The sequence below is a fragment of the Erinaceus europaeus genome, chromosome 11, assembly GCF_950295315.1.
Source record: "Erinaceus europaeus chromosome 11, mEriEur2.1, whole genome shotgun sequence".
Taxonomy (NCBI): domain Eukaryota; kingdom Metazoa; phylum Chordata; class Mammalia; order Eulipotyphla; family Erinaceidae; genus Erinaceus; species Erinaceus europaeus.
Genome location: NC_080172.1, coordinates 47,825,849 through 47,846,668, shown reverse-complemented (window position 1 = coordinate 47,846,668; position 20,820 = coordinate 47,825,849). Strand labels below are relative to the sequence as shown.

Below are 20,820 nucleotides of genomic sequence, written 5' to 3'. Positions count from 1 at the left end.
ACAACAGAAATGATCTGATTAAGGTTTCCACTTCATCAGCAGAAAGCAGTCAAACTTCATGTTTAATACTTGTTAAATAAAAAACAAGCATATAGTATGTAAGTAAAAAGCAGAAAGAGGAAAAAGCAGGAAGACAGAAAAATGACATATCCACAGATATTTCACTTCATAAAACTCAAAAAATTTTTATTTTCATAAAAATATCCGGGGCAGTTAGGCGCCTGGATGTGTCATACCAGGAGCAGTCTCAAATTTTCGGGGATAATTTGACCCCTCAACCCCAATGAAATCAAGTCCTGAAACAAAAGAAAACAAAACAAAAACAACCAATGAAATTTTGCTTGTGAATGAGAATGCTTGCCCCATTATACAATTCCCAATGTACCTGTGGATATTTTTTAAGGGTAAGTTTGAATTTCTTTTGAAATTGAAAAGGGAATTTGAAGTTTGCTATCATGAAAACACAAAAAGAGATCATGCATAAAGATAAATTCACATGGTGAAATTAATAATGGGAGTGCAAGAAACTAAACCCAACACTTTTACACTAAAAAGACAATAGTAGCATACCATGTCATTCAATCACAAATCAGACTTTTTATTCGTGTCTCCTAAATTTGCTGAATACTACTCAGTAGAAAGAAGTATTTTACCCTTCCCCTGCTTTTCTAACCAGATCCATGTTGAGAACACCCCCAAGGTTTACACTTTTTTTTTTCTTTTTTACCAGAGCATTGATCAGCTCTGCCTTATGGTGGTATGGAGGATTGAAACTGGGAACTTTGAGCCTCAGACATGAATCTTTGTGCATAACCATTATGCTACCTACCCCTGTCCAAGGTTTATACTCTATAACTAGGAAATCCATACTTAATTTTCTACCCATAACTGAAGACAAAATCCCTTAACATTTATCATCTTTTCTGCCAGTTGTGAATAGGCAAATACCAAAGAACAAACCAGAGCTCAAAACCACTACTTCTAGCACTACTACTACTTCTAAATCCAGCAAGACCAAGAGATGAATGCCTCCAAAGTTTAATATGTAAAAAAGAACAAGCCATTTCAGGTCAATGGAGTTAAAAAAGGTATTTATCTTGCCATAACTCAACTGTAATCCCCACTAATGGAAAAATCTGTATGCAAAATGAGTTTGTACAACAGCCTGGTGAATAAAAAACAGACAGCATTTCAAACCTAAGGGATACCTTGGGGTAGAAGAAGGGACCCTATTTGTGTGCCACAGCCCCTCCTAAAGATACAAAGATAAAGGTAACTATCTTTGAAACAGGAACAAGGCAAATTTAAACAGGTAAGGGGTCAAAGAGCTCATTTCATACTCTACTGCTAACTTACACACTTCCTCCTTACAAGAGGAAACAGATCTCAAAGTTCTCCAAGTGTTGGTTCACCAATAAGCACTCATAAATCAAGAAGATGCTTATATATAAAAGTATCTTTTATTCTCAACCTTATCTAGGTGTATCCCACAAGCTAACGTATATATATATATATATATATATACCCTATCAAGACAAAGGCCCAAAGTCTGATAACAATCTCATTTAAATTCCATAATGTTCTACCACACCCAGAAAAGTAACAAAGAAAGTTAGAAAGGACAGATATTTCTTTATCAATATTAAGTCCTTAAAAATAAAAATTGCCCAGGAGTCAGGCTGTAGCGCAGCGGGTTAAGCGCAGGTGGTGCAAAGCACAAGGACCGGCATAAGGATCCCGGTTCGAGTCCCCGGCTCCCCACCTGCAGGGGAGTCGCTTCACAGGTGGTGAAGCAGGTCTGCAGGTGTCTTTCTCTCCCCCTCTCTGTCTTCCCCTCCTCTCTCCATTTCTCTCTGTCCTATCCAACAACAACAACAATAACTACAACAATAAAACAACAAGGGCAACAAAAGGGAATAAATAAAAATACATATTAAATAAATAAATAAATAAATAAAATAAAAATTGACCATGAACTTTGACTCAGGGTTCTGCTCTTAACTAAAAGTTAGCTATCAATAAACACTAGGAGATATAACTGGAGGTAACAGCAGTTACATGGCATAATGGCAAAGGGATTTTAGAGTTTGAGTTGTTTTTGAGTTTCAATTTTTTTTTAAAAGATTTTATTTATTTATAAATGAGAAAGATGGGAGAAGAGAAAGAGCCAGATATTACGCTGGTACATGTGCTGCTGGGGATGGAACCCAGGACCTCAGGGTTGAGAGTTCAATGCTTTATCCACTGGACCACCTCCCAGACCACTAGAGTTTCAATTTTGAGTTCAAATACTATTTCGGGGCTGGGGAGGCAAGTGTAGCAGTAGTACATATGACTTTCATGCGAAAAGTCCCAGGTTCAAAAAATAATAGCGAGAGCTGAGTAATGTTCTGGAAAAAAAAAAAAGAAAAATCTACTTCAGAGTGCTGGGCAAGTAGCAGTATCTCAGCAACAAAGTAAAGCCTTACATGCATAAGGACACTGATCCCTGGCACTGCATAAGACTGTTGATTGTTATTGCACCAAAGTAAAAGACTCTGGGATGGGTAGGGGAGAATACAGGTCCAAAAAGGTTGACAGAGGACCCAGTGGGGGTTGTATTGTTATATGGAAAACTGGGAAATGTTATGCATGTACAAACTAATGTAAAACATTAATTCCCCAATAAAGAAATAAAAATAAATAAAGACTGTTGTTTATGCGTGCACTCTCTCATAAAAATAAACTAATAACTGGAAAAAGAAAGAACAAAAACTAACCCAGGAAGGTGCTTCAGTGGTAAGGTATATGTATGAGATTGTGAGTTCACTCCTTAGCAACACATAAATTTAAAATGTAAAACAAAACAAAACAAAAAGCCCTTATTTTGCAAAACTGTGAGAAACAACAAGTGAAATAATATATATATGCGCCAGCAGGTGGCTCAGGGGAGGAACATAGAATCTGCTTGAGTTCAACCCCTAACCATTTGTCAGAATGATGCTCTGATCCTTTCATTTCCCCCTCTCATTAAATAATCTTTTATTTACAAAAAAGTACCAGCAGGCACACAGTATGTAAATAGAATATATAATAATCCCACTGACATCCCTCACTCACTGTTATCACTGCACCCAAAATCTATTACTACACTTTTATGTGACCATAACCTTGAAAAAGAAAAAGGTTTTCCTTAGGTTCCCAAAGACAAAAACAAATAAATCACTCACTCGTTCCATCATCTGGTTCGAAGTGGCCTGCGTTGTTCCACGTATTGCCACTATTATTGCCATAGTTATCATCAGTATTGGCTGGCTCTGCATAATCAGCTGGGTTAAAGGTTCTGGGAGGGGAGGGGGGGGAACAAAAGCTTAAAAGAGTCTCTGATTTCTAAGCAGCACCAACAAAAAGAGGATGTCAATCAGAATATTGACTATCCCTTTGCTAATATAAATTAATTATGGCCTTACTATATAGTAATATATTCTGCTACTATCCCTCTTGGGTTATGACAACAGCAGCAAGTATATGCATTCAAATAAAGCTAGAGAAAATGGTCCAGGTAACAAAACTTCTTCCTAATAAGCTCAATTCACCCAAATAAATAAATAAATACATGCACCTTTCTAGTTAAACAGTTTATCAGTCTTTCTGATCCCATCTTGCTTAAGAATGCCTATTAATATACCAGTGCATAAATCAGTTCAAGATATTATGGTGATACTTAGGGAGGGAAAAAAACAATCAATGAAACATACCCCATTCCTTGAGCAGAAAACCGTCCTCCCCTCCTACCAGAGCCACCTAGTGAAAGAGAAGAGAGGGGAAAAGAAGCATTTATAAGCTGATATAAAAGCAATTTTTGAGACAGCTCTGGTACAATAAGTCATTGACAATAAGTTGTTGACACCATCAGATCTGTTTCATTCTGATGCACATAATAGGTCCTTACTATTAACTGAGTGTCAGTCTGCTAATATATATACCAAGCCTTCAAACAATATAGTATCAACAATGAAGGTACCAGGCTCCAAGTAAATTTTCAATAGATCTATATATAACTAATAACTAATAAAAGCATACTGACCCCAGTTTCTTTGTTCTTGGGGAGAAAGTTTAAACCCATATCCTTGCACTGGTCCTTGCACTTTGTATGCTTAACCCAGTGCCACTACTGCCCAGCTCCACTGACCAGTTTTTTTTTTTCTTCTTTTTTTAGTTATCTTTATTAACTAAAATAGATAGAGACAGACAGAAATTGGGGGGGGGTAATACAGAAGGAGAGAGACAGAGACACCTGCAGCCCTACTTCACCACTTGTGAAGCTTCCCCCCTTCGGGGAGGGGGGGTCCAGAGGCTTGAACTCAGGTCTTTGAGCACTGTAATGTGTGTGCTTAACCAGGTACATCATTGCCTGGCCCTTGACCACAGTTTCTGATCAAGTCTCAAAAAAAAAAAAAAAAAAAAAGATTACCTCTGCCCCGGCCACGACCTCTTCTGCCTCTTTCAGTGCCTCTTCCAGAAGGTCCTCCACTCTTCATACCATCTAATCCATTTTCCTGACCCCGAACTAAAAATTAAAACAATTAAAAACAATTTTAAAAAGTCACCACACAGGTGGCCAGAGGAGAATGTCAATAGTATATATGGTGATGGGGAAGTAAAAACAGAGAAAATGAGTCTGAAAGATGGGATATGGCTACTTGCAAAATGGTGATGAACAGAGAGAGCTGGGGGGTGAGGGGGCGGCGCAGCGGACGGTGACTCACTCAGTTAAGTAAACATAGTACTATGTACAAGGACCCAGGTTCAAGCCCCTGCTCCCCAATTACATGAGAGGATGCTTCACAAGCAGTGAAGCAGGTCTACAGGTCTCTCTCTCTTTCTCCACCTCTCTATTTCTCCCTCCCCTCTAATTTATCTCTGTCCTACTGCATTAAATAAATAAATAAATAAATAAATAGGCTGCCAGGAGCAGTGGATTTGTAATGCAGGCCCCATGCTTAAAGCCAAAACAAATGAAAAAAAACAGATACCTAAAAGTTAAAAAAAAAAAACTTTATAAATTGGTATTCATTAATGGGTACCCAATTATTCTACTGGGCAAATCCATGCCAAATTGGTGATATTGCTAGGAAACATTAACATGGAAGGTCTCAGAATAGATGATGGTAGAAAAAAATAATAAAGGAATGACACAATGGTTACTAGGTTAAGCCAAGCAAGGCACTGACACATCCCTGAAGTCTACATATTACTGACCCACAGCTGGTTTTGTTAAAGCCCCATGCATACACTCTCTTCCACGGCTGGCACCTCTCCCTCGTCTTGGTGGCCCGCCACGTCGCCGACTATAGTCTCTGTCCCGATCTCGATTTTCTTTGCCTTCCTCATTGGATTCCATCTGACCACAATCCTTTTGTCCTGAGACTCCCTTCTTCTTCCCGACCATCTCCCAGGAATGCTAAAAAGGGCAGAACAATCATGTCTAGTCAAGATGGACTACCAGAAATAAAATCTGATAAAATGATAACCATTATCCCCTCAGTATCCACATCTGAGAACTTCTAAATTTTTTTTTTTTTGCCTCCAGGGTTATTGCCAGGGTGCTCAGTGCCTGCACCACAAATCCACTGCTCCTAGAGAACATTTTCCCCCTTTTGTTGCCCTTGTTGTTTTATCAGTGTTGTGGTTATTATTGTTGTTGTTGCTGTCATTGGGTAGGACAGAGAGAAATCGAGAAAGGAGAGGAAGACAGAGAGGGGGAGAGAAAGATAAAGACACCTGCAGATTTGCTACACCACCTGTGAAGCGACTCCCCTGTAGGTGGGAAGCCGGGTGCTCGAACCAGGATCCTTATGCCCATCCTTGAGCTTTGCGCCACCTGCGCTTAACCCACTGCGCTACCGCCTGACTCCCTTAGTTTCTTTTTTCTTTTAAATCAGAGCACTGCTCAACTCTGGGCTTATGGTGGTACCAATTAAAGTTGGAAAGCTTCACGCTTGAAAGTCTTTGCATAACCATTATGCTATCTCCTCAGCTTCTTCTAGTTTACTTCAAACAAACTACACAGCCTAGGTGGTGGTGAGATGAATAGAGTTGGACTTTTGGGGGCCAGGAAATAGTATACCTGGTTAAGAACAGGAAAGTCTGGATCTGAGCTTCACTTACAACCTACAAAGTTGAAGGAAGCAGGTATCTCTATCTACCCCCAAAGGTTCTTTTTTGAAGGAAGGTACCTTTGATAAGGAAGCACAGGGATCACTTCCAAAAAGGATCACCAAGATTTATTTATTTTTTTACATGTTTTTTTTAATATTTAGTTGCCCTTATTATTTTTCATTATTGTTGTATTGTTCTCATTATTGTTGTATTGTTCTCATTATTGTTGTTGTTATTGATGTCATTGTTGTTGGATAGGACAGAGAGAAATGGAGAGGAGGGGAATACAGAGGGGGAGAGAAAGACACCTGCAGACCTGCTTCACCTCCTATGAAGCGACTCCCCTGCAGGTGGGGAGCCAGGGGCTCGAACCGGGATCCTTACTTGTCCTTGTGCTTTGCACCACGTGCACTTAACCCACTGTGCTAGCGCCTGACTCCCCAAGATTTATTTTTTAAAAAAATATACTATTTATCTATTTATTTGAAAGGTAGGAGGAGAGAGAGAAAAAACCAAACATCATTCTGATACATGTGTTGCCAGGGACTGAACTCAGGACCTCATACTTGAGAGTCTTAATTCTTTATCCACTGTACTACCTCCCAGAGCACATGATCACCAAGATTTCTAAGAAGTTCAGTTCAGTCTCTGTATTAGTCAAATGACCTAGCTATTGACCTCTACCCTTTTTAAAAACTACTTATCACAGTCTGGTAGGTGGTATAATGAATAAAGCTTTTTTAAAAAAATATTTTTTATTTATTTTCCCTTTTGTTGTCCTTTTTTTTTTTTTTTTTACTATTGTAGTTATTTATATCGCCGTTGTTGGATAGGACAGAGAGGAATGGAGACAGGAGGGGAAGACAGAGGGGCGGAGAGAAAGATAAGATACCTGCAGACATGCTTCACTGCCTTTGAAGTGACCCCCTTGCAGGTGGGGAGCCGAGGGCTCGAACTGAGATCCTTACACTTTGTACCACGTGCACTTCACTGCGCTACCACCTGACTCCCCAGTGAATAAAACCTTTGAATTAAAAAAAAAAAAATTTTTTTCTTTTTCTTTTTCTCTTTTGTTTTGCCTCCAGGGTTATCGTTGGGATTCGGTGCCTGCACTATGAATCCACTGCTCCTGGAGGCCATTTTTTCCCCTTTTGTTGCCCTTGTTGTTTATTGTTGTTGTTGTTACTATTATTGTTGCTATTGCTGCTGTTGTTGATGGATAGGACAGAGAGAAATTGAGAGAGGAGGGGAAGACAGAGAGGGAGAGAAAGATAGACACCTGCAGACCTGCTTCACCGAATATGAAGCGACTCCCCTACAGGTAGGGAGCCGGGAGGGTCCAACCGGGATTCTCATATTGGTCCTTGTGCTTCGCGCCATGTGCGCCTAGTCCCCGACCCCCTAAATTTTTTTAAATCACATTTTAAATGTGATGCTAGGAGACAAACCAGAGTCTCACACATGCCTGGTACTGCTGAGCTGACCAAGCATGGTAATGGGAGCACCAGCAATAGCCCAAGGAGTAGGAGTTCCATGTATAATGGAACAGTACTGGGGTGTCTCTCCCTGATATTTCCTCTCTCTGTCTCTTAGTCTATCTTCCGCACACACACACAAAAAAAAAAAGAAAGAAAGAAAGAAAAGAAGAGAAATAAAGAAAGAACTGAGCTAGGTGAGATTGCTTAGTGGTATCAGCCATGTAAGAAGCCCTGGATTCCTTCCCACTACTGTATAAATGACAAAACAATATTCAGGAAGGCGCAAACCTGACTCTAAGACATGCTAATTATAGGAAGTCTTCCATTCTAGCTTCCCACCCCCCCATAAGGATTTGTTTTATGAGCCAGAGAAAGAGATAAAAAAGAAAAACCAGAGTATCATTCTGCCATGCAATGCCAGGAGTACAACTTGGAGGCCCTGGCCATGTGAGGAATATGCTCTGCCCACTAAGTTCATCTTCATAGCCACACAGTCCAGGTTTACGACTGCCACCTCTCCAGATTCAAAGGAGGTCTCGAAACTTTACATCAGGCTCAACCTGACGCTGTTAACTGGCTACAGAAGAAGGGCAAACACTAGAAGAAGAAGTCCAGGTTTTATCCGCTATGTTTCTACTTATACTTTCTTAACTGACATAATCCAACTTTCCTCTAAGCAGAATAATCTATATTTCATTCCAGATTACAAGAAGGAGACTTTCTGGGAAGAAAACAATCTAAGAACACCAGGAAAATACTCATCTCTCTAAAAATATACACATACTTCTGCAGAAAATAAGTTGAAGAACAAACACCAAGACTATCTTAGTGACCATATAATTCAGATAATGGAGTTTGTCCTGGTGTTCAGCAACTCAACTTATTAATTCATTTTTAGATATGAGACTGAGAAGGGCGCCAAAAGCTTTTTTCCATGTAATGGAGGCCAGGTTAAAACCTGACAAAGAAGCATACTATCCAAGTGAGTTATCTGATCATCCCAACAGTCATTTTATACCCAACAATTTTAAAGGATATAGATCATGTATAGTATGAAATTACTAATAATCTTCTCAGGTTTACTACTATGGGTATGTAAAAGAGAATCCTTTTTTAGAGACTGAGGGGAAGGATCCTGAAATACTTAATGGAATAAAATATCCTGACGTTCTCCTAATTTTTGAGATAAATAGAAAAATCGAGAGAGGAGGGGAAGATAAGAAGATGAGAAACACCACTGCACTGCTTCACTGCTTGTGAAATATCCCCCCTGCAGGTGAGGACCGGGGACTTGAAGCCAGGTCCTTACTGAATATAATGTGTGCACCACTGACCAGCCCCTATTTTGATGTTTTCAACTTATTTCCAGGACTCAGGAAATAGCACAATTATTATACAAAAATACTATAGTGCCTGAGGCTCCAATGTTCAAGTTTCAATCCCCAGAACCACCATAAGCCAGAGCAGAGCTATGGTTAGAAAAGAAAAACGAGGAGTCGGGCTGTAGCGCAGCGGGTTAAGCGCAGGTGGCGCAAAGCACAAGGACCGGCATAAGGATCCCGGTTCGAACCCCGGCTCCCCACCTGCAGGGGAGTCGCTTCACAGGCGGTGAAGCAGGTCTGCAGGTGTCTATCTTTCTCTCCTCCTCTCTGTCTTCCCCTCCTCTCTCCATTTCTCTCTGTCCTATCCAACAACAACAACAGCAATAATAACTACAACAATAAAACAACAAGGGCAACAAAAGGGAATAAATAAAATAAATAAATAAAAAAAGAAAAGAAAAACAACAACTTATTTCCAAATAATTCCCCATGTCCACCAACTAATGAATGGACAATTAAATGTGCTAAAGCTACATAAGGGAATATTATCCATCTATAAAAAAGGATTCTGACACATGCAAAAATATAAACCTTGAAAACATTGTGCTCAGATACAAAAGACAAAGACTGTATAATTTCTATTTATATAAGAGATCTAGAATAAGGAAATTTTCAAGGAGCCAGATGGTGGCATACCCAGTTAAGCACATATATCACCATGCACAATGACTCAGGTTTAAACCTCCATTCCCTACCTGCAGGGGGGAAGCTTCATAAGTGGTAAAGCAGATCTGCAGGTGTCTCTCTCTCCCTCTCTCTGTTCCCTCCCCTCAATTTCTGTCAAAATACAAAAAAAGGGGGGGCTAGGTGGTAGCACACTCGGTTAAACACACATCACAATGCGCCAAGTACCCAGGTTCAATCCTCTGGTCCCCACCTGAAGAGGGGAAGCTTCACAAGTGGTAAAACAGGCTACAGGTGTCTCTTTGTCTCTCTCCCTCCCTTTCACCCCCTTCTCTCCCCATTTCTGGCTGTCTCTATCCAATAAATAATAAAGATTAAGAAAGAAAGAGAGAAAGGAAAGGAGGGAGGGAGGGAAAAATGGCTGCCTGTAGCAGGTGATTCATGGAACAGGTACCAAGCCCCAGCAATAACCTTGGTGGCAAAAAAACTTTTTTTTTTTTTAATTTACGGGGGGGGGGGGGGAGTCAATCGGTAGTGCAGCAGGTTAAGTGCAGGTGGTGCAAAGCGCAAGGACCGGCATAAGGATCCTGGTAAGAGCCCCCGGCTCCCCACCTGCAGGGGAGTGACTTCACAGGCAGTGAAGCAAGTCTGCAGGTGTCTTTCTCTGCCCCTGTCTTCCCCTTCTCTCTCCATTTCTCTCTGTCCTATCGAATAACAACAATACAATAATGACAACAACAATAATAACTACAACAATAAAACATCAAGGGCAACAAAAGGGAATAAATAAATTTAAAATAAATAAATAAATAAGAAAAGGAAAACAAAGTGAAACTTGGACTGGGTGGGGTGTACTGCACCAGATCAAAAGACTCTAGGAAAAGAGGGGTTGGGAGGGGTGAAAAGTTGGGATTTTGATTCTATTTCATTAATAAATAAGCTCTTTAAAAAAGAAATAACTGAACCAGGGAAGCAGCTTAGCAATACAGTACATGCACAACATACTGAGTTCATTCCCCAACACAGCAGAAAGTTAGAACTACATAGTCCAATGTGTCTACAATTAATAGTATACTAAAATAATAACGAGTCAAGTATCCACATAAGAGTCAGCAGCTCCTTGCTGTCTACTCTTGCAATCCATGGCAAACACTGGTGTTACAGTGGTAAACAAAGCAGCCTTCCAATCCATGCCAATTATACATTATAAGTGACAGGCTAGTCTATGCTCAGAGCTTCAATTCTTAAGTTATAATAAACTGATAGCTCAATTTAAGCCAGGAACCCTGGAAACTAGACTTGACACTAATCCCCCAAACAACTCTTAATATCTTAAAAACTGTAACCTTAACAACAACAATAATAACTACTACAACAATGAAAAACAACAAGGGCAACAAAAAGGGGAAATAAATAAATATATATTTTAAAAAATTAAAAAAAAAAAACTGTAACCATCTCACTCTTCAATAGATATCAGCACCTAACATCAAGTGAGTCCTATAAATTACTATGATCTTCTCACTGCTAGTTACTTTCCTGATATGATCTCCTCCACTGAAATACAGCCTACACCCTTAGCAGCTAACATTGCTTCCCACTAGTTTTACTAGTAGCTGGTTTATTTGGAGAATTCTGAATCTTCCATTTTATTTTGTCTTTCTTTTTTTTAAAAAAAACACTAAGGAATTGCTTAGCTCTGATTTATACGTGGTGTTGGGCCCTTTTGTGTTTCAGGCACAAAAATCTATTTTACATTAGGCTATCTCCCCAGTCTTTTTTTTTTTCTTTCTTCTTCTTTCTTAATTTATTTACTAGCTATAGAAGAGGGAGAGAGAAAAAAACAGAGTATCACTTCCATACATGAAGTACTGGAAATCAAACTCAGGATCTCATGCTTGAAAGTCCAACATTTTGTGGGCCAGGAGGTAGCACACTGGGGTAAGCGCAAATAGTGCGAAGTATAAGGACTAGTGCAAGGATCCTGGTTCCAGCCCCAGCTCCCCACCTGCAGGGGGGTCGTTTTATAAGCCATGAAACAGGTCTGCAGGAGTCTTATCTTTCTCTCCCCCACTTTTCTTCCCCTCCTTGCTCAATTTCTCTCTGTTCTATCCAATGACAGCCAGGAGAGGAAAGGAAAGGAGAGGGGAGGGCAGAGGAGGAGATGGCTACCAGAAGCAGTAGATTTGTAACCCTGGAAGCAAAAAAAAAAAAAAAAAAATTCAACATTTTGGAGCAAGGTGGTGGTGCCTCTGGTTAAGCATACATTCTACAGTTCAAGACCCTGGTCCCCACTTGTTTCATGAGTGAACTAGCACTGCTCTCTCCTTCCTTTTCTTTTTTTTTAAATTTTATTATTTTTTAAATTTTATTTATTTATTTATTCCCCTTTTGTTGCCCTTGTTGTTTTATTGTTGTAGTTATTATCAATGTCACTGTTTTGGATAGGACAGAGAGAAATGGAGAGATGAGGGGAAGACAGAGAAGAGGAGAGAAAGACAGACACCTGCAGACCTGCTTCACCGCCTGTGAAGCGACTCCCCTGCAGGTGGGGAGCCAGGGGCTCAAACCTGGATCCTTTTGCCAGTCCTTGAGTTTGGCGCCACCTGCGCTACCGCCGGACTCCCCTCTTTCCTTTTCTATCTCTCCCTTACTTTTCTCTCTTTTTAAAAAAATTTTTATACTGATTTATTTTCCCTTTTGATGCCCTTGTTTTTTTATTGTTGATGTAGTTATTAATGTTGTCATTGTTAAATAGGACAGAGAGAAATGGAGAGAGGAAGGGAAGAGAAAGATAGACACCTGCAGACCTGCTTCACCGCCTGTAAAGCAACTTCCCTGCAGGTGGGGAGCCGGGGGTTGAACCAGGATCCTTACACTTTGCGCCACTTGCGCTTAACCTGCTGTGTTACCGCCCGACTCCCTTCTCTATTTTTTTAAAAAATATTTTTATTTACTTAATATTAAATAGAGACAGAGAGAAATTGAGATGGGGGAGGTAGAGAGGGGAAGAGACAGAGAGACACCTGCAGCCCTGCTTTACCACTCATGAAGCTTTACCCCTGCAGGTAGGGACCAGGGGCTTGAAAATAGAGGGGCACCACCACCTGGCCCCTCTGTTTTTTAAAATCTTTTTTAAAAATTTATTTATTAATGAGAAGGATAGAAGAGAGAAAGAACCAGACATCACTCTGGCACATGTGCTGTCAGGAATTGACCTCCAGACCTCATGCTTAAGAATCTAATGCTTTATCCACTGTGCCAACCTCCTGGACCACTCTCTCCCTCACTTCTCAATTTGTCTCTATCCAATAATAAAATAAGATTAAAAAAAAAAAAACTACAATTGTTTAAACAAAAAGTCCAACATTTCATCTACCTCTTCTGCATGAATAGCCCTAGAGTTAAGGGGCAGAATCTCCCTAGACTGCAGAACAGAAACTTTATTTTATTTTTTTATTTTTCCCCTCCAGGGTTATCACAGGGGCTCAGTGCCTACACTATGAATCCACTACTCCCGGAGGCTTTTTCCCCCCTTTTGTTGCCCCTTATTGTTTATTGTTGCTGTTGTTATTATTGTTACTGCTGTCGTTATTGTTCGATAGGACAGGAGAGAAATCGAGAGAGGAGGGGAAGACAGAGGAGAAGAGAAAGATTTGACCCCTGCAGACTTGCTTCATCGCTCGTGAAGCAACTCCCCTGTAGGTGGGGAGCCAGTGGCTCGAACCGGGATCCTTATGCCCGTCCTTGTGCTTGTCGCCATGTGCACTTAACCCAATGTGCCACCACTCAGCGCCCAGAACAGAAATTCTTTACCTTACCTCCGCTGATAGCAGAAGGAAAACTGTTGGGTAAGATAGGTCAAGAAAAGAAAGATGTGATTAGCAAGAAAGAGAAGGAAGACTATGGGATGATCTAACTCATAGAAATTGAAAAATAAGAACAGAATGGAAAACACAAAAGCAGAACTTGGACTGGAGTTGGTATACTGCAGAAAGTAAGACTGTGGAGTTGGGGGGAGGGTTCAGGTCCTCGAACATGATGTTAAGAGGAGGCCCTAGCAGGCAGTGAATTGTTATGTGGAAAACTGAGAAATGTTACACATGTACAAATGATATTATTTTGTTTTATTGTTAACTGTAAATTTGGACTGTAATGTCAGACTGGGGAAGTGGTACTCCAACAAAGCAAGGGACTCTGGGGAGGGGAGATAAAAGCGTGTAGCAGATACCTTTTATGCAGACAGGGACACCGTAAGCATGTGTAAACAGATGTACTATAATTTATTAATTTCACCTAATAAAAAGCAGAATCTCTCTCTTTTTTTTAAACCAGAGCATTCCTCAACTCTGGCTTATGGTAAGAACTCCAAATTCTGGGCAAATGGCCCTCCGAGATACTTCCTTTCATTTTCAGGAATAGTCAATAAGCTGCAATGTTTGATCCACTGCCCCCTCAAGAGAAATAAGATCACATGATGAAAAGGTACTGTCCTGAAATCAGAACTGAGCTGTTTGTGCCTTTAAGAATAAAAGAGTGGCCCAGACTTACATACGTGAGGGCCCAACTTTGATCCCTGGCACTAAATATGCTACAGTGGTACTCTGACTCTCTCTCCCCCATGAATAAATAAATCTTTAAAAGTCCCAGGAGGCTTAATCCTTCCCCCTCACATACCCACTGTATGCCAGAGCTAAGCCTGGTAAATAATACCTACCTGCAAAAGCCACAATAGTAATTACTGCTATTAAACACCACCTTAGAGTGGGGAAGATAGTATAATGGTTACACAAAAAGACTTTCCTGCCTAATGCTCTGAGACCCCAGGTTCAACTCCCCCCACAACACCATTAGCCAGAGCTGAGCAGTGCTCCGGGAAAAACAAACAGCAACAACAAACACACCACCTCAAATTCAGACTAACCCAGTATTGAAAATAGTCACTAGTTTGGAATGATTTTGTTTAATAATTATTTATTTATTTATTCCCTTTTGTTGCCCTTGTTTTATTGTTGTAGTTATTATTGTTGTTATTGATGTCATCGTTGGATAGGACAGAGAAATGGAGAGAGGAGGGGAAGACAGAGAGGAGGAGAGAAAGATAGGACACTATAGACCTGCTTCACCGCCTGTGAAGTGACTCCCCTGCAGGTGGGGAGCCGGGGGCTCAAACCGGGATCCTTATGGCGGTCCTTGCACTTTGCACCACATGCACTTAACCCGCTGTGCTACCACCCAACTCCCATTGGAATGAATAATTTATGTCAGGCCAATTAGACAAGGCTGATTTGATCTACTGATATTTTCTCCTACTTATCATGTACACATTTAAACTATTTGCAACATATAGCAAACAATCTCCTAGCTAGTTCTGTGATCTATTTGGAGTATAAGTCATTCTTTAAATCATATTTGCTATTTTTAGAACATTAGTCTCTGAACCAGAGACTTATGTGCTAGAATACTTTATGAGCACTCTTACCGTATCTGGGTTTCCTTCCAACAGTACATTGATGGCTCTGTTGACATCTCCATTGCAGTCATGCAAAGCAATAAGACATTCATCCTGGTTCTTGCCTGTAATATCAATCAGCTGAAGAAAGAAAAAAATAATAAAATGTCAGCACTTATCATACGGAAGCTTGTACTCTCCCACAAAAGGAAACTAGGTAAAAAAGGAAAAAGGAGGGAGTCGGGCTGTAGCGCAGCGGGTTAAGCACAGGTGGCGCAAAGCACAAGGACCGGCATAAGGATCCCGGTTCGAACCCCGGCTCCCCACCTGCAGGGGAGTCGCTTCACGGGCGGTGAAGCAGGTCTGCAGGTGTCTATCTTTCTCTCCCCCTCTGTCTTCCCCTCCTCTCTCCGTTTCTCTCTGTCCTATCCAACAACGACGACAACAACAATAATAACTACAACAATAAAACAACAAGGGCAACAAAAGGGAATAAATAAATAAAATAAAATATTAAAAAAAAAAGGAAAAAGGAAAAGACACCAACTGAACTAAAAGAACAGCTATGATTTGTAATACCACCTATCATTAGGGACAGAGATCAAAAAATATTTACAAAGCTATCAATTAAGTATCTCTAGAGAACCAAATCCAGAAATACATATATGCTTCAACATTCCATGAGTTTCTGTATTTTCTAAAAGCCTAAATTCTCAAAGTTGCTATAAAATGGTATCAATAAAAGGCAATGAATAAGACATTAAAATTAAGATAAAATCCCTTTTAAACATGGATGGTACCTATCCAAAGATGTACAGTAAATCAGACAGCAAAAGTTCTTATTTATTGTCATAAGCTATCATATTTCACATTATTTCACTCAATGCCAGTACTGGAAATTATCCTAGTAAGCATCTATGTTATTTAATTATGCTTTAGTCCTGGTGCCTTTTCCCATAACTCATCACAAATCAGTAATATACTCACTTGTTTCACTTTTTCTTCAAAGTCCGCATCATTATGGTCAGAGATCATCTGTGCAAGTCGAATTTGTTCTGCAGTGGCCTGAGAAGTGAAACAAAACCAAGATGGCATGATGAAGATGCAACAGTTTACAGAAAGAGGGAGCTATGTAATTAATTTCTACACCTGCACTCCCAATATCCTTCTCCTTGTTACAAATGATCAAGCAAGCAAAAAAAAAAAAAACACTAACAATTTAACATAAGAATATAATCAGCAAAAAGGCCACGAGAGTAAAGCTACCACTATTAGTTTACTAGTTTTTGACATAGATTCACAGTGCTACTTTGAAACATCTATGCTTCAATTCATATTACTTTACTAATAATATAGCCATGTGTAAACCTTATTTGTTTTCTGTAATAGGCAACGTCCCTCTAATTTCTGGAACTGAGACTAGACTACCATAAAGCTTGGGCTTCAAGATGAAATCAATGTTATCTTTCGAGCAGTCAGAGTAGGCCTACAGGATACCAGGAATTTTACTGTCTCAAGTACTAAAATTCTGATAGAGAGTTGTTTGGAAATGGAAGAGAAGATAAAAAGAGGAAAAATGTCTTTATATTTATAGAATAATAACCATATGTTAAGATAATTATTTTATACCAGGTACCAAGCAACATCAACTGGTTATAAAAAAAATTTATTAAACAAACAAAAAAAACCCTTCTGTAGTCAAAAATTTAATTTCCTCCTTAAAACTGAACAATACTCTAGAGAGTATCTTATGGTTGTTAATTCTATAGGAACATAATAAAGATATTCACTATTCATGGAAGGAAAAAGTCTGCTTATACTTCAATGAAACCAGCAAGTAAAAGTCAAATTATAGAAAAGAGACGCAAAGGGAAAGAGAAAGGCAGCAAAGCAAGGGTTGGCTAGAGAAATGTTAAGTACAAAGTCTAGAAAATAACATATGATAGGGCAGGGGTAGACAGCATAATAGTTATGCAAACAGATTCTTGTGCCTGAGACTATAAGGTCCCAGCTTCAATCCCCTACACCACCGTAAGCCAGAGCTAAGCAGCGCTCTGATAAAAAAATAATAATAAAGTAATATAGACTAGCCTGACCTAAATAATAAAAAAAAAGGCACAGCTGTCTTAAAGAGACAAAACAAAGAACTCATTCTTCAGTCTACTAAACAACAAAAAGCACACTGCATCACAGCATGTCATTTATAGTTATGAGGCCCAAGTCAAGTAAATAAAGGCTAGAAAAGAGTAAAGAACTACTGTCAAGTGTAAACCATTAATTCCCCAATATAGAAAGGAAAAAAAAGAGTAAAGAACACAAATCAATAATCCAGAGCACAGGATGATGCTATATTGTATGGAAATGAGTATCAACCAGCAAGGTTACCCAAGGATCTGTATTCCTTGGGTTCTTTTACCTGTGGCCGCTGCTTGTGCTGTGTCTGGTTTTGGTTTTGAGGTTGTTCCCAGTTTCCCCGGGCTCGGTTAGTGCCCACTGATGTCATCATTTACAGTATATACAAATAACAGTATTTACAAGGTAGAATACTGAAAGATTAAAAAAAAAGTTTAGATGTTCAAGGTGGACATATTTTCAACCTCTTTCATCAGCATTGTCGCCTTTTTCCAAAGGAGCAATCCATGAAGAGTCACCTGCTCTTGAGACATATTTAGTTTGATAAATTGCTTAAGATCTATGGCTGTTACCCCATTTCAGGATTACAAGAAATGTACAAAGCATGTGTTAAATGGCTTAAGTTGGTAGAATTTGGTTGCAAATCCCCCATAAATATACTGTTGAAACACACACACAAACACAACCATAGCACTGCTCCTTCATGTGAAGTGAAAGGGCTCTAACCTCCAGGACCCCATGCCAGGAAGAAACATACTCTACCTGCTAAGCTACTTCCTTTGTTGCAAGGTCTACCTTGTTCGTAAGCAAAACAATGCTAAAATGCACACTTATACTCTACATAGCTTTTAAAAAAAATTAAAAATAAATCTTCAGTCCAACAGAAAATAAACAGTGAAGTCTAAAAGAAAAACCTTCCCAAAGCAAAAACAACTGAAATACTGTACTCAGCCTATGAAATAGCCTTGACTGCTGCCATAAAATTATTTTTACAAAGTTGCCTGTGATCACCACCCTCTTCTCAGACATGCTCAAGTATAGCCTTTCTCCCTCAAGTTTCTATTTCTCAGCATATTGTGGGGGAGCTTCCACAACCTTCAAGAAAATGTGTATTATTGCCAGAATTTGCCTATGACCTCATTTCAGTGGATAGTGATTGCAACTCGCTGTTTTGTAGTTACTGCTGTTGGTCTTAACCTAGTCCAGTTTCAAGAAGATAGATTAACCCTCCACTACTCACTCCCTTACCTTCATATTATAGTTTTAAATTTGTCCCAAATCAAAAGCATCTACCACAAAGTTTTTACTTGGAAGAAAACTTCTGGGAAATAATGTTAAATCTGAGGTATTATTGATGGTGTAATTTGTTGTCTTTAAAGAGACAGAGCCTCCCCCCAAATCAAGAGTTATTATTTTTTTTAAACACTTCCAACAACCAAGTAAGTATTCTACTGAATTTAAGTTCCCTCCATTCACCCTTTTATAATGCAGTCTCAGCTGCAATCTCAGCTGCTGCATTTAGTAAACAAAACATTCATCATGTGATGGATACTCAAAATAAGTTACCTTCCATTCCTTTCCAAAGTGGGCAAGTTCACACCTTATTGCTCTGTATTTTTTTCATTAAAGAAACTCTATACAAGTTAATTCTTGGCTACCCAGAAGACATTATTAGATTTGAGGAAGAAGTAGGATGGGTTTCTAAAGAAATATGCCAGGATTAACTATTAGGAAAGTGTACTTCACTGATTTCTAGGGTCACAAAGAAAACTAACTTCCTTCTAGATAAATTTGTCACCAAGTAGGGTCAGTAGGTCACACAGGCCTTTGTTTTTTGGCACAATCACTGAGAATTAAAAGTCCTATGTTCCCTCCCACCAAGAAGGGTGTAAAGACTTCAGAACTAATTTTTCCTTTAAACAATTATGTCTCACCACCACCACCCACCCACATAGAGGCCTGTAAATATTTCAAACTAGTGCAGGAATACTTCTATCCAGTAGCTTTCTCCCCCAGATTGGCATTGTAACTGTCTTGACGCTTAATTTACAAAAACTTGTTTGACCAAGTATGTCTGAATTCAAATCAAGAAAAGAGAATTAGAAATTACTATGCTAAGTGGGCCCCAGATGAAGTTTCTAAGATGGAAGTGGCTGCTACAACACGCAAATATAGACTGCCTTCTAGTCAACATGTGATTTCTATTTGTGAGCATGAATGTGAACAGATGTGAACTGCATAACTAGTTATACATCCAACTGCATGTGCTGAGCTTGTTAATGTAATTATAAGGGACATCCTGAAAGTCATATAGTTTACTCAGGAGAGAAAAAACTGTTTCTGATCACTCTTGCTATTACGTTCCATTTCTCTCTTGCAAGTGCCACTGAAATATGTGATTAAGAACATTTTACCATCTAGGTAATAATAGTAAGCAACAGGCCTAAAGTAACTTGGGATGGACTACTGGAGGTGGAGGCACAGAATCAGTAGCCTTTGAGTGACAAGCAGAGACACATACCCAGTTATCAGTGAAGGCAAGAAATCATTAAGTACCCCTTCTCAGGAAATAAAAAAAATCTAAGAGAAATAGGTGAGAAGCATCAGAGACTAAGGAGATAATGTGGTTGGAAAAGATACAAGCTTCAACACAGGAGGGCCCTCGACCTAGTTTGAAAATCCGCTACTTGAAAAAATAGCCAGAGAAAACTTAACGGAAAAAAAACAAGTAACAAGTATTTATTGAGGTATCTATTGTGTGTCCAGTACTTCAGAAAATACAAAAGCAGTTTGACTCGGTTGCTGCCCTCAGGGAGCTTACAATCTAAGATGAGCAACAATTCAGCAACTGAGGCTGGACTGGGGGTGCTAGAAGGCTCTGTACTACCTTTAAGAGTAACTAGCTTTCCTGGAAGCTCTAGTGAAATGACCCTTTACTCCCTTCCCCAGCATCTTGAACCTAATTTTAAAATTTTCCCAGTTAGGTGTGTGTGTGTGTGGGGGGGGGTTGTTTAGAGGGGGCTGGAAGTAAAAAATGTCAAAGCCCAGGGAGTTTCACCATCAGTTTCCATCCTGGCCCCACTTCCCATTTGTTCATCACGACCAGACCAAAATCGTGGTGACACGCTAAGTTTTATTTAAGGACCACGGTGCAGGATCTCCGGGTAGTTCCTACCCCACACTACACATAACCCAGATGGCTTTGTTTTTAGTTCTCAAGCAACAATGCTGATGTCCTTGAGTCTCATCACCTCCCCACAGGTCAAATCTCTGAGCCTCGCAGATGGAAATGGGTGGTGGAAGGGGCAAATGAAAAGGAAACAACAAAACAAACAGAAAAAGGATTTCTCTGCCTAGCAATCAGGAACAGTCAAGAGCAAAGAACAAGGGGGGAGGGAAGATATCAATAACCAAAAAAAAAAAAACAAACAAACAAACAAAAAGGAGCAGCAGCCTGTTACTGCGTTTTTCTTTCCACAACATCCTACACCCGAAGTGGCTGCATTTCAAGCAGGGTGCAAGAGGTGCAGCCTCCTGTTTGTGACATCAGTCTGGACAGCCATTTGGGGGCTGGCCACCAGGCGAAGGGGGTCTAGAAAGGCTCGGGGTC

At 39.8% G+C, this 20,820-nt stretch overlaps 1 protein-coding gene across 29 annotated transcripts in view; it reads right to left on the bottom strand.

Moving 5' to 3' along the window:
• UBAP2L (ubiquitin associated protein 2 like) overlaps positions 1-20,820 on the bottom strand; it is a 69,320-nt gene that overhangs the window by 47,476 nt on the left and 1,024 nt on the right. For 11 of the 29 annotated variants that reach the window (XM_060201498.1, XM_060201502.1, XM_060201499.1 and 8 more), the window contains exons 2-8: positions 17,494-17,623; positions 16,065-16,142; positions 15,108-15,218; positions 5,275-5,443; positions 4,454-4,549; positions 3,738-3,783; positions 3,210-3,322 (exon numbers count right to left, since the gene is read on the bottom strand). In XM_060201498.1, coding sequence (XP_060057481.1) covers positions 3,210-3,322; positions 3,738-3,783; positions 4,454-4,549; positions 5,275-5,443; positions 15,108-15,218; positions 16,065-16,142; positions 17,494-17,583 — 703 coding nt within the window. In that variant the 5' untranslated portion in view covers positions 17,584-17,623. Of the gene's footprint in view, positions 1-236; positions 297-3,209; positions 3,323-3,737; positions 3,784-4,453; positions 4,550-5,241; positions 5,444-15,107; positions 15,219-16,064; positions 16,143-17,493; positions 17,624-20,820 lie in introns of all 29 variants that reach the window. The other 18 variants (XM_060201487.1, XM_060201493.1, XM_060201482.1 and 15 more) reach the window with 3 other exon arrangements.